Source organism: Schistocerca americana, chromosome 1 (assembly GCF_021461395.2).
Source record: "Schistocerca americana isolate TAMUIC-IGC-003095 chromosome 1, iqSchAmer2.1, whole genome shotgun sequence".
NCBI lineage: Eukaryota > Metazoa > Arthropoda > Insecta > Orthoptera > Acrididae > Schistocerca > Schistocerca americana.
This window is the reverse complement of record NC_060119.1, coordinates 1,038,950,136-1,038,965,175: the sequence shown is the minus strand read 5'-3', so window position 1 is coordinate 1,038,965,175 and position 15,040 is coordinate 1,038,950,136. Positions and strand designations below refer to the sequence as shown.

The window sequence follows — 15,040 nt, the reverse complement described above, 5'->3', positions numbered from 1 at the left end:
ATAATTTAATCATTATGTGAGAATTACTTCGTAGCTTTCAACAGCCATTTCACACACGAAATAATGGTGTATGCTACACAAGTTTTTCAATGGTAGTGTTTATGCTCATACATGTTCAATGGTGTTTCTTCTTTCAAGTTATAAATCTATGTATGGCATGTTATCATTTGCACTTTTTTTATATCTACAATATTCATTAGTGTTTCATAAATGGCAAGATAGGTATGGCATTCTAGTAAATTCTACAAAAAATAAGTGGTTTATTAAAATCATATAAATTTGAAAAGTTTTACAGGGTCCATTATTCACAAATGATAACAATTACAAAATTGTAAACACTCCTTAATTCTTATTCTGTTCCATTGCAGCTTCAACTCTTTGCTCCTGTATCTTCTTTTGTTGTTTGAGAAAGTTCATGAATGATTCTCTTTCCTTTTCTTCTTCTAAATCTGAAAGAGGGAAAGATGCATGCACGTTTTAACAACTAAGATTTCAAGTTAAGCTAAGTGAACGTGACTTGCATTACAAGACAAGACTTACAGAGTTCCTATCTGAAAGAGAAATTCAACAGGTAACATAGACTAAGTCAACAGTAACTAATATTATATATTAGAATTATTATATATTAATATACAGAAATATACATCTTTGAGAAAAAAAAACAACCTAGAAAACAAAAGACCTGGAGGTCCCCCATACAAGAGATCGGCGAATATCAGATTGACCACATTGCCATTTCCTATTTCGTACAGAAAGAGATCCATGATGTCCAAGTCCGCAGAGGGGCGAACATTGACTCAGACCACTACTTAACACGCATTAAAGTGAAATTCACCCCAAAAAAATTCTACCCGAAGAAAACACACATGATGATATTTGACACACGAACAATCAAAGAAACCAATCTGAAGGAGGAGTGGGAAAAGGAACCAGCTGACTCTTGGGAAAAATTTCGAACAAAAATTACAAAGAAGGCAAAAGAACTGATCCCATTGAAAAAGAACACAAAACACCCCTGGTGGGACTCTGGATGTGAAAAAGCGCTGGAAGAAAGAAAGAAAGCCTTTCTGAAGTATAACAGTAAAAAATCCCCAGAAAATCTAGATCACTTCCACAACATCAGAAGACAAGTGGCAAAAACAATCAGACAAGTCAAGAGGAAGTACCTCAAGGAACAGTGTGAGTCTATTGAAGAAAATTTCTGTAACTATAATGTATGAGACTTCTATAAGACCTTTGCTGGGAGAATCAATGGATACGGCTCACGAAATCTATGTTTCAGAAAACCAGATGGAAAACTAGCGCTCACAAATCGGGAAAATTGTGAGGAGCTGGCAAGATACTTTTCCGGACTCCTCAATTGCCCTGAACCTTCTTCAAGATTCCCTCAAGAAACTGCTATCTACACAAATCCAGAATCCCCACCACCTACACTAGAGGAGATCCAAAGACATATTCATTGACTGAAAAACAACAAGGCATCCGGAGAAGATGATATCACTGCAGAACTACTTAAAAATCTTGGACCAAATTCCCTCAAAGAACTCACTCAAATCATCACAGACATTTGGCAGACAGAAAAACTACCAGAAGATTGGAAATGCGCCCTAATTCATCCACTGCATAAAAAGGGAGACATGGCAGATATAAACAACTATCGAGGAATCTCCCTTCTCCAAGTCACTTATAAAATCCTCTCAGCTTGTCTTCTTCAACGAACACAAGAACAACTCGAACACAGTATTGGTGAATACCAAGCTGGCTTTCGCCCTCACCGATCCTGTGCAGAACAAATTTTCAATTTGAAGACAACACTAAAATACAAAGCAGTCAGAAACAGTCCGATCATTTGTTCCTTTGTTGATTTCGCAAAGGCTTATGATTCAATCGATAGGCAATCTCTCTTTATTATCCTTGAGGAGCTAGGACTCGATCCGAAAACCCTAAACCTTATCAAAGAAACGCTCACAAACACAACTTCTAAGATAAAATTCCTGGGTGAAATATCAGAGCCCTTCCTGATCAAAACCGGCGTCAGACAAGGTGACGGCTTGTCTCCACTCCTCTTCAGCCTTGTCTTAGACAAAGTCATCCGAGAATGGGAAAAAGAACTGAAGAATCAAAATTACTGGAAGCCTATACAACTAGGAAGATCTAAAGATGGTATTAAAATTTCATGCTTGGCATTTGCAGATGACGTGGCCATTCTAGCAGAAAACGAGACCACAGCAATTAAACAGATAGACATTCTCAAAGAATGCGCCGAAAAAGTTGGGCTACAAATTTCCTTCCAAAAAACCAAATTCAACTGCTAAAAATTTGAAACTCAAAAACTGACTACAAAATATGGACAAACTGAGAGAGTTCCATTCTTTAAATACTTAGGCGAGGTCCTAGAACCCACAGGGGGAGAGAAAACTGCACAAAAAGTTTGACTGCAAAAACTGAAAAGAGCATACTGGAAAACCCACAACATCTACAATAAAAAGTGTCTCTCCATTCACTCAAAAATACGACACTACAATACAGTAATCAAGCCCGAAGCACTATATGGCAGTGAAACACTCACACTCGATAGAAAAGGCGACCTGGAAGGCATCCTGAAAGAGGAACGCAAAATTATCAGAAAGATTCTTGGCCCAAAAAGAACGGAAGATGGATACAGGTTACAGTCTCGGAAAACTACAGAAAAATTATCTAACCTCGCCACAGACATCCGGAAAAGAAGACTAAAATTTTACGGTCATATCCACAGACTCCCAACACCCAGACTCTCCCACAAAATTTTAATATACATTGAAAAATTGAAAACCATACCCTGGATACAAGAAACCAAAACAGATCTAGCAAATGCACAAATAAATTCTTCAGAAGTTATAAACAGAAATGTATACAGGCAAAAAATCAATAGTTGGAAAGTACAACCCGAGAATGAAGTTTGCAAGAGACAGGGGACAAAATGGACAGAGGAAAGAAAGAGAATTCATGGGGAAAGAATGAGAGAAGTTTGGAGAATTAAAAAATTGAATCGGAAAAGCTTTGCATGATCCGTATGGGTCCAATCGCACATAATAATAATAATATATAGAAATATTATATATTAGAATATCTTTGGCTTCCCTCTGACAACCAAGCCTCCATCCTTGCTACACTCCCTGTTTACCTTTCCATGTTGCTTTATAACCTGGATTGTGAGTAACTGAATCCACTTTCCCTTCTTCCCTTTCTTCCCCTCTCTCCTCCCTGATGAAGGAACAAAGTTCCGAAAGCTAAGAACATAAATTTTCTGTTCTGTTTTGTGTATCTATCGGCTGTACCGAGCTGAGGTAAGTACTGGCCAGCCCCTCTATCTCCTTGTTAGTAACTAATATTATTGTCTCTAGGAAAACTAAATGCCATAAGCAAGATGAATAGCCACAAATTGTAAATGCACCACTTTGAAAAGTACATGAGTATTGACATATTGCCCAGAATGACAATGTAAGTTGACATCTTAACATTGCATTTTCACTTTGACAATGACATCTTGATTAAAATTGCAAATTTATTATGCTTTTCATTTAATAAAATAAAGAAAATTATGTAATAGGAGAATGGCAAACCAATACAAATGTCCTAGACATCTTAAAGTAGGAATTCGTCATGAAAAACAGAATGTTGTGAAAATTTGAGTATTAATAATGAGATTATATAAGTGGTTCTGCTGTCACATTTCAAGTGTCTGGCTCGCTTAAAGTCTAGTAGGACTAAGTTTTGTAAGGCGAGATGCTTGCTGCCATTGCACAGTGAGATGGCCATAGCTTGCTGGGAGGAACACAAGGCCCAGGAAGAGATGGGCTCAGGTAGGAAGCAGCATTCAGTGGGAATTTTCCAGGTGGATGGGGTAGTGTGGGAACAGCAGACAGCAAGTGTGCTGAGTGATCTAAGATGGTGGCCCCAGAAAGTTTGAATATAGAGTCAGAAGTATAATATTTACTGAAGATACATAAAATGACTTATAGGCATGCTGAGAGGAATCTAAATACAGCTTGTGAATCACAGTAATGAGGCTTCTTTCTAAACACAACAATTAAAAAATTTATAAAAATTTACAATTATTATGATTTATAAAAATTATAACAACTGAACCTATTATGCAACTTACAGGTGCTATACATCAAATGCAAGCTGATGATACCAGTAATTATGATAAGTTACCTTTACTTTTGAAAAAATTTGTTAGTAATTATAAACAATTTATTTAGTTATATGCAAACAGTGCCTTAACTATGCATTACTCCACATGAGCACATTACATAAAGTTAGTGCGAGCATCCCAGCTTATTATCTAATGATGTTTATTTAACCATAATTCAATGTTTATAATATATTTAAAACTCATGGATTGAATATCATCATGCTGTAATGCCAGATGTAGCATGACTTTCATTAAGTTAATTATTATTAAAAAAAGTAAGATACTAATGTTTTGTAACAAGTTTGATAACTGCCCAAGAGTATTTATTATATATTCTCACTGTATATACAGTATGTGGAATTATTTTAAAGTATCCTGAATAGCAATCACGTCGTAAGTGAATGTATTGAGTAGAGCAGTGGTCATGTGACCAAGTCTTTAAATAAGCTTGCATACCAGAACTGGAGAACCTTTATCAGTGAGCAATCAGGATTATAGGCTGGCCATGTACTTGGGTGACCAGAGTACCACAGAGCATTTATAGGACTTAAAACATTTTGCTGACGCGAGCTCAACACTTGGAAATAATTCAGGGCTTTGAAGTCAGTTGGTACTATGAATATTCAAGTCGCATGCAGTGAGTGATTATTTTGTGACCAAGTGAACTTTACCATTACTTAACTTTTACACTACTGGCCATTAAAATTGCTACACCAAGAAGAAATGCAGGCAACAACCATCTGCACGAAGACGACATTTGCAGCAGCATGGACTATCAGCTCGGAGACCATGGCTGCAGTCACCCTTGACGCTGCATCACAACAGGAGCGCTGCAATGGTGTACTCGACGACGAACCTGGGTGCACGAATGGCAAAACGTCATTTTTTCGGATGAATCCAGGTTCTGTTTACAGCATCATGATGGTCGCATCCGTGTTTGGTGACATCGCGGTGAACGGACATTGGAAGCGTGTATTCATCATCGCCATACTGGAGTATCAACCGGCGTGATGGTATGGGGTGCCATTGGTTACACGTCTCGGTCACCTCTTGTTCACATTGACGGCACTTTGAACAGTGGACGTTACATTTCAGATGTGTTACGACCAGTGGCTCTACCCTTCATTCGATCCCTGCAAAACTCTACATTTCAGCAGGATAATGCATGACCGCATGTTGCAGGTCCTGTACGGGCCTCTCTGGATACAGAAAATGTTTGACTGCTGCCCTGGCCAGCACATTCTCCAGATCTCTCACCAATTGAAAACGTCTGGTCAATGGTGGCTGAGCAACTGGCTCGTCACAACATGTCAGTCACTACTCTTGATGAACTGTGGTATCGTGTTGAAGCTGCATGGGCAGCAGTACCTGTACTTGCCATCCAAGCGCTGTTTGACTCAGGCATCTCAAGGCCATAATTATGACCAGAGGTGGTTGTTCTGGGTACTGATTTCTCAGGATCTATGCACCCAAATTGTGTGAACATGTAATCACATGTTCTAGTATAATATATCTGCACAATGAATACCCATTTATCATCTGCATTTCTTCTTGGTGTAGCAATTTTAATGGCCAGTAGTGTAGTTAAACCTAGTGTCTTGGCTAGTAAAAAACTAATTGATTGGGTGTTGGTGGCAGTGCATCACTAATAAAAGTGTGAAATAGCTGTTCCTTAATTTTTTTTACTGAAAATCACAATCTATTTTGGCCTTACAAGAGGGCATTACATGTGATACGAATCACATGCTCTTTCAGATGAACACTACCAAATGATTTTCAATAAAATGAGACAGAGTTGTAGCCTATTCTCAATGTTATTCAATCTGTGCACTAGGCATGTTGTAAGGGAAAACAACAAGAAATTCTGAAAATGAATTAAAATTCAGGGAGAGAAAATAAAAAAACTCTGAAGATTGCTGATGATACTGTAATTCTCTTAGAGAAAACAAATGACTTGGAAGAGCAGTTGAGTGGAACAGATAGTGTCTTGAAAAGAGGTTATAAGATGAATGTCACCTAGAGTAAAACAAGGATAATGGAATATAGTTGAATTAAATCAAGTGACGCTGAAGGCAACGAGACACTAAAAGTAGTAGATGAGTTTTGCTGTTTGGGCAGCAAAAATCTCTGATGATGGTCAAAGTACAGTGAATTTAAAATGCAGATTGGCTATAGAATGAAAAGCATTTATGACTATGAGAAGTTTCTTAATACTGAGTATAAATTTAGCCATGGAAAATCCAGGATGGAATGTAACAATATAATGGAAAGGATAGTTGCTATTCACCATATAGTGGAGATGCTGAGTTGCAGAAAGGCACTCCAAAAAGACTGTCTGATAGTTAGCTTTCGCCCAACTAGGCCTTTGTCAAAAGTAGACAACATACACAAGTGCACATACTCACGCAAAAACAACTCTCACACACACATAACCACAGAGTCTTGCAGCTAGAGCCAGACGAATATAAATATAATTACTAGGAAGTTTTTTCTGAAGATATTTGTAAGGAGTGTAGCGTTGTGCATAACTGAAACATGGACAGCTAACAGTTACTACAAGAGGAAAATAGAACCTTTTGAAATGTCATGCTACAGAAAAATACTGAAGATCAAATGCGTAGACTGAGTAACAAATGAGGTGGTACTGAATCAAATTGGGGGAGGGGGGGGGGGCAATTATGGCACAATCTGACTAAAAGAAAGGAGGCATGAAGATATGTTCAATTTGGTAATGAGTGAGTTGTGGGGAGTAAAAATAATAGAGGAAGATCAAGAGATAAATACAGTAAGCAGGTTCAAATGGAAGTGGGTTGCCACAGCTGTTCAGAGATGAAGACACGTAGACATGAAAGAGTAGTGTGGAGACATGGATTAAACCAGTTTTCAGACTGAAGACCACAAAATACCATTTATTACATTAAGAGTGGATATTTTTGGTAACTTTTAACTTTTGTCATGGAACTTATTAACAACTTTAAATTGGGAAATTACCCACTACTAAGAGTAACAGCAAGAGAGTTGTGGCATTAGCAGCAGCAACAAGAGTAGTAGTAGTAGTAGTAACAGTAGTAAGAATTGGAGCAACAACAGTTTTAATATTGACAATACCTTCGTCATTCTTCTGTACTATATCTTCCTCGCCTTCTTCATCCTCACTGCTCTCATTTGCTGGATGTTTCAGGTAAATTTCAGATAGTTCCCTTCCGGCACTAATCTGGGTTATTAGTGGAACAGGTTCTCCCTTTCCCTGCTCACTGTCCTTTGCTAAGGTTTCTAACTTCTCTTCTTGTTGCTTTCTTTGTTCTTCTTGTTTCTCTTTCTTCAGTTTTTCCCATTCAACACGATAATCTCTGAAATAAAAGGGAAAAAACTTCACTTTTTTTGACATATCTGCATCATGATAACAAAGCTCACCTACAATAAAATACAAAAAGAAAAACAATTTACTGTTCTAGCACTGGAACATGACAGGAGCAAAAAAACGGTTTTCAAATTCAAACATGGTTTCATTCAGTAAATGTGAGGAAATGACTGAAGGGAATAAAATTAAGTGAGGATTACTGCTGATTTCCCACTTGACCCATTCTGTTTCACCTTAACTGATGAAGGGTATTACAATTAGGTGACTCTTCTAACCGATTTTTGACTAGCCACATTTTTTTAGTTACGGAAGAATTAACTGAAAAAAGTCATGATCCTTTGTAACACTCAGGGGTCTAGAGAAATGTAAAGGAAAGATAGATTGCTACTTACTGTAAAGATGACACACTAAGTTGCAGACAGGTATAACTAAAAGACACTTACACATAAGCTTTCGGCAAAGTCCTTGTTAGAAAAAGAAAACATACATACATTTACACAAGCAAGCACACCTCATGCACACATGACCGTCACCTCCGATAGCTTGGGCCAGAATGCAGCTGTCATGTAGAATGAGAGTAGCCATCTGGAGGGGTCGGGGAACGGGAATGGTAAGGGATAGCACTGTATGGGGGGGCGGGGGGAGGGGGGGGGTTAGAAAAGCCCTGTCTGGTTGGGTAAAGGGTGTGGGGACAGATTGTTACTATATGTTGATGCTAGGATAATTACAGGAGTGGAGAATGTGTTGTCAGGGTAACCACTGGTGATGGAGAGGAAGATGTAGATGGCTTGGGTAGTGAATCAGCCATTGAACAAGCATGTTATGTTCAACTGCACGTAGAACCACAGGGTGGTCAACTTTGCTCCCAGTCACAATTTGTCTTTGGCCATTCATCCTGCTGGACAGTTGGATGGTAGTCACACGAACATAAAAAGCTGTGCAATGATTGGAGCAGAGCTGGTACATTGCAGGGCTGCTTTCACAGGTGGCTCAGCCTATGATGGTGTAGGATAACCTTGCGCAGAACTGGAATAGGAAATGCTGGTTGGGTGGGTCGGACAGGTCTTGCACCTAGGTCTTCCACAGGCCTATGGTCCTTATGGCCAGGGGTTGGGCTTGTGAGTGACATAGCAATGGACTAAGATGTTGTGAAGGTTGGCTGGGTGACAGAACACCACTTTAGTAGGGGTGGGAAGGATCTTGGTTAGCATGTCCCTCACCTAAAGGCATGATGATAGGTAGTCAATGCCCTGGGGAAGGATATGGTTCAGATATTCCAGTGTATGGTGGTATCGGGTGACAAAATGGGCTCTCCACTGTGGCTGGTTCTTAGGGGGTCGTGGGAGGATTGGGGGTATGAGGAGGATTGGGGGTATGAGGAGAAATGGGGTGAGCGATCTGTTTATGGACTACATCTGGGGAATAGTGCCTGTCTGTGATGGCCTTGGTGAGATCTTCAGTATACTGTGTAAGGGAGTTCCTGTCACTGCAGATACGCTGTCCTTGGTTGGCCAGGCAGTATGGGAGTGATTTTTTGGTGTGGAAGGGATGACAACTGTCGAAATGCAGGTACCATTGGTGGTTGGTGGGCTTAATATGTACAGAGGAGTGGATGGAGCCATCAGAGAGGAGGAGGTCAATGTCCAGGAAGGTGGCACACTGAGTTGAGGAGGACCAGGTGTAGCAGTTTGGAGGGAAGGTGTTGAGATTGAGACAGAATGAAGATAGGGTGTCTTGCCACTGAGTTGAGATTGTGGAGATATCATCAATAAATCTGATGCAGACTAGAAGTTTGGCATTTTGGGAGACTACGAAGGTCTCCTCTAGATGGCCCATAACCAGATTGGCATACATGGGTGCCATGCAAGTGCCCATGACCATGCTGCAGATTTGTTTGTATACTTTCCCTTCAGAGGAAAAGTAGTTGTGAGTTACGATAAAGTTAGTAAGTGGTATGAGGCATGACATGGTGGGTTTTAAGTCTGAAGGACGTTGGAAAAGGTAAGACCATGGCACAAACAGAGGTAGTGTCAACAGTGATAAGTAGGAACCCAGGAGGTAAAGGGATTGGGGTGGTGGAGAGTCAGTGAAATAAGTGGTTGGTATTTTCGATATGCGAGATTATATTATGGACAAATGATTCAAGGTGTGGGTCAGTGAGGGCTGAAATTCTTTCAGTGGTGGCATAATAACCAGCCACAATTGGGTGTCCAGGATTGTTGGGTTTGTTGTTTTTGGGGAGCATGTAGAAGTTGGGTTTGCAGGGTGTCATGTGGGGCGAAGAAGGAAAAAGATTGAGGGGAGAGGTTCTGGAAAGGGCTTAAAGGCTTAAGTAGGGATAGGATTTTATGTTGGACTTCAGGGATGGGATCACTCTGGCAGAGTTTATAGATGGGGGAGTCAAATAATTGGCAGAGGCCTTCTGCCAGGTAGTCACTGTGATTCATAACAACAATAGTAGAGCCTTAGTCTGCAGGTAGGATGATTAGGTCAGGATTTGTTTTGAGGTCGCATATGGCTGTCCTTTTTTCTGCTGAAAGGTTGGTGTTTTGAGGAAGGGACCTTGGGAAGGATGGTGAGGCTAGGTTGGAGGTAAGGAATTCCTGGCAGGTGACCCCTAGCCACTGGTCACCTTCCACCACACGAAACATACCAACCACTCCCTTCACCGACTCTCCACAATCCCCACCTATTTACCTCCTGGATCTCGACTAGTCATTGTTGATGCCACCTCCCTGTACACCACTATGCCTTATGCCAATGGTCTTACCACTGCTGAACACTACCTTTCCCAATGTTGTTCAGTCTTCAAACTCACCATCTCATTCCTCAAACACTGTAGCAACTTCATCATAATTCCTTTCAAGGCATGATATACAAATAAAACTGTGGCACAGCCATTTGCACATGCATGGCACCCTCCTATGCCAGCCTCGTTACGCACCATCTGGAGGAGATCTTAATTGCATCCCAAAACGCCAAAATCCTGGTCTTGTTCCAATTCATTCATGATCTGGACTCAGTGCCAAAACACTCTACCTTCATTGCTTTTCAACCTCTTCATATTCTCTCCCACCCACTTCACCTGGTTCTCCTCAACCTAGCATGCCACCTTCCTGGATGTTGTCCTTCTCCTCCTCCCTGATGGCTCCATGTACACCTCTGTCCACATTAAACCCACAAACCATCAACAGTATCTGCATTTCAACAATTGTAATGCCTTCCATACCAAAAAAATCCCTCACATACAGCCTGGTCACAAAGGGGTGGCGTATCTGCCATGATAGGAATTCCTTTACCCAGTATGCCAAGGTCTAACCAACATATTCACAGACAGGCACTATTCCCCAGACTTAATCTACACACACATATCTCATGCCATTTCCCCTCACATCCCCAATTCTCACACCATCCTCTAGAACCAGCCGCAAAGGAGGCCCCCTTCATCACCCAGTACCACCCCTCACTGGAACAAATGAACCACATCCCTTTCCAGGGCTTTGATTACTTTTCATTATGCCCTGAGATGAGGAACATCCTACCAAAAGTTCTTCCTGCCCCTATTAAAGTGGTTTTTTGTCACCCACCCACCCTCCACAACATCCCTGTCCATCCATATGCTACTATCATGCCAACCACTTGCTGCATAGATCATATTCCCGTGGAAGGCCTGCCAAAATCACCTACCTAGAACTTCTCATTCCAGTCCTGTTACAGGCTTATCCTACCCCATCAGAGGCCAGGCCACTGTGAAAGTAACCATGCAATACACTTGCTCGCTGCTATCATTGCCCAGGTTTTTATATTGGTCTGACTACTAACCACCCATCTTATAGGATGAATGGCTGCCACCAAATTGTGGTCAAGAGCAAAGTAGACCACTCTGTGGCACAACATGCAGCTGAACATAACATGCTTGATTTCAATGGCTGTTTCTTTACATGGATCCTACCCTACACCACCAGCATTTCTGAACTGTGGAGGTGGCAGTTACCCTTGAGTTCCCTTAAAATACATTCAAGACTTCTGATATTATCCTGGCTTAACCTTCAGTAAAAGTCTCTCCCCATACCCTCCACCCAACTGTTTTCATCCCCTCCATCCTTTCACCTCCTCCCTATTCTTATCTTCCACCCTCTCTGTGTGCTGCTCTCTTCCAATGCACTCGCCAATCTTTCCCCATGCCTCTACTTTTTTGATCCATCCCTCCACCCTCCCTGTCCCATAGCCTCCCGTCTCAGTGCCTGCTGGCAGTCTAGACCTGGACCCTCCACCAGATAGTGCTCTTCTCTCCCCCCCCCCCCCCCCTCCCCCAACACCCATACAGTGCTATCCCTTACCATTCCCTTTCCCCACCCCCTCCAGACTGCTGCTTCCATTCTAAACGACAGCTGCATTCTGGCCCGAGCTGCCTAAAATGATGATCATGTGTATGTCAGGTGTGCTTGCCTCTGTGAATGAATGTTTGTTTTCTTTTTCAGATGAAAGCTGTGGCGAAAAGCTTACGTGTCAGTGTCTTTTAGCTGTGCCTGTTTGCAATTTAATGTGTCATATTTACAGTAAGGAACAATCTATTTTTTTCTTACATTATACACATTCAGAGGAGGTATAAAAGTGTAAGGGAAGGAGATACAAAACTAAGATTTTCAGGTGACATAACCCTTTGGACTTAACTAAGGGGACTTTGAACAACTGCAGAATGTAATGGTTAGCATACTTTTCAAAGAATACAGATTGGAGATAAATGAAGCTAAGACAAAACTTGACATTAGAAGCATTAGTGCGAGGATAAAGTTCTCTGTGGCTGGAATGTTATCACCAATTTTTTTTGTTATCTTGATACACAAAATGCACCAATACACATTTGTTAGCACAAAAGTACCAGCATAAAATCAATACTAGAGTCACAGTATGGTATAGTACTGATGTGAATGAAGGGCAACAGGCAATTTTTCCAGATTATTTTGTGAATATGCAGAAGAGGAATTATTATTTGAAATGTTGTGAAAAAAATGGTCAAGACCTATTCTAACATGTAAGTGTTCCTACAAATAAAATATGCTATTATTAGCTACTGATACACTACATACGACCTTAACAGCAAATTTATGATTGTCACTGTCAGTGAAATGTCAACCTCTAGGCATTCTATGTAAATGGACAGATGTTCCACTTTGTTTTAAGTTCCAAAGTATTTTTCTTCTTCTTCTTTGCCATGAGAGATTTACTATATGGAAAACATCCTTCTATACTGATGTTGTGCAGTTAATTTTTCACAGTAGATGTGAGTCACACTGTGAATTGAAAAAGATGGTAGGAAATATGAAAAAATGGGTGTCAAAATTTTCTGTTGGCTCATCCACATGGGATGCCTCTTACTTCTGCACAAAAAAGGAGTGATCGTAATAATCTAATGTTAATAAATTAATTCCATCAAAGTCTAGCAAATGGATGAAAATCATCAAACTATGTAGGCTTTCACGGCCGATATTGTCTTCACTTAAAACTTTCGGGCTTACAGACTATGGTCAATATATAAAACTCTCCACTGACATTTCGTCTCAAGCTGCAGGAGAAATCCTTCAAGTTAAAGCTACAAACTGCAGAGAGAACTCGAGGAAACAGATTATATAGGCAGTGCAGAGGGCATCACTGCCCATCATGGGGTGTCAGCTATGAGATTGTCTCTGTAATGCCAACATTCTCGATTGAAAGTAATTGATTGTCATGCTTCTGCTGCAATGCTGACATCCAGATTTTATCCAGTTTAATGTGTTCCTCTTTCCTGTTAAAATTATTATCATGTTTATTGAGCTCGATAGCCTCTCTATACATGCACGCATAATAATGTGAGGTATTAGATATAATGCTTGTCTCGCCGAATTTTATTTCGTGATTACCTACCTGGTAAACATTTTCTGCTATTGCCGATTTATCCATGTGACCCAGGTGGGAATTCCTCTTATGTTCAACCAGATGGGTGCTAACACTTCTCTTTGTGGTACCGATACAAACCTGTCCACAACTACAAGGAATTTTATATACCCCCAGTGTAGCCAAAGGATGTCGTGCATCTTTTTCTGATGTTAAATATCTTTTATTTTCCTGGTGGGTCTGAAAACAGTTTCCACCCCATATTTGCTTAATACTTTCCTAATGTGATCTGTGACCTCGCTAATGAATGGAAGAAAAACCTTGCCATTGGCAGCAGTTGTTCGTCGTTGCTCCTGATTCTCTGCCTAGAGCAAAGTGCTTGATCTATCTGCTTACTAGAATAGCCATTCTTCATGAAAGGCGACCACAGACGTTCAATCTCATCTTTTGAAGAAACTGGTTCACAAATTTGTATGCCCTATCTACCAAGGTTTTTATTACACATCTTTGTTGTCTAAGGTGGTGGTTTGAATCTTTATGCAGATAATGATCAGTATGTGTGGCCTTTCTAAACATGTTACGGCCCAACATTCCATCTTACTGGCAGAATCAGCAGTAAGTTTATTGATCTCCACTAGGTTATTGGTAATGCTATTCAGTGTGATGATTGGAATAAGATTGACGGTCTAACATTGAAAACTATGAAAGTTAATGCAGAAATATCAGTAAATAGACAGAAGAAGAAGTTTGTTAACTTACACGAGAACATTTCAGGGGGTTCAGTTGCAGACAATTCTCGAACTGTTATCAACCTGTCTGATAACGATTTGTCAGAAGTTGAAATTTCTGTACTAGCCAAAGGATGCAATTTTGCTGTGATGCCCCAAAACATACCCACTGAGCATATTGTAACAAGTACTGAGGCAGGTATCTGTTAGCTTCCACAGCAGTCCGCTGATGTAATTGAGATGGAAACAGCTAGGATTTTACGTACATGTAAGCCACCTAACAGTAACTTGTCGCAGGCAGAAAGGAATGTGCTGAGGGATATCAACGCAGATTAAAACATTATTGATCTTACTGCAGATAAAAATAAAGCCACCACCATATTGAAGAGTGAGGACTATCATGGAAAGATCAATGATATTTTGGTTCCTTTCAATTACAAAAAAACTTCAAAAGGATCTGACAATGAAGATTTTAAAAATGACCCTTCCAGATGAAAGCATCTTCTTTCTCCTCCAATGATAGGAAGCTGCTTTGTAAAACAGAAGCATATCCACCTAGACTCTATGGATTACCTAACATGCATAAACGTGAGGTTCCTTTGAGGCCAACTCTCAGTGCTGTAGGCAGTCTCACCCACTGAGGCACCTTGCCTCAATGCTGCAATCTTGTGTTGGTAGAACTGACAGTCATATTAAAAATTCAGCTCATTTCACTGACAAGTTAAAGGAAACGAGCATGGGCCCAGATGATATCCTCGTTAATTTTGATATTGTGTTGCTATTTACCATGATTCTGGTAAAAGAAGCTATCTCATGCATAGCACATATTTTTCCTACTGATATTGTGACATTATTCCGACACTGCCTCACCACAACCTACTTCCAATAAATAGTAATTTT

The 15,040-nt window shown here is 40.3% G+C and overlaps 1 protein-coding gene across 1 annotated transcript in view; it reads right to left on the bottom strand.

Annotated features, from left to right (window-relative positions):
• Positions 1-236: 236 nt before the first annotated feature.
• The window catches only part of LOC124549300 (GPN-loop GTPase 1), a 52,774-nt gene continuing 37,970 nt past the window's right edge, over positions 237-15,040 (bottom strand). The window contains exons 4-5 of the mRNA XM_047125235.1: positions 7,286-7,527; positions 237-449 (exon numbers count right to left, since the gene is read on the bottom strand). Of these exons, the coding sequence (XP_046981191.1) occupies positions 343-449; positions 7,286-7,527 (349 nt within the window). The 3' untranslated portion in view covers positions 237-342. The remainder of the gene's footprint in view (positions 450-7,285; positions 7,528-15,040) is intronic.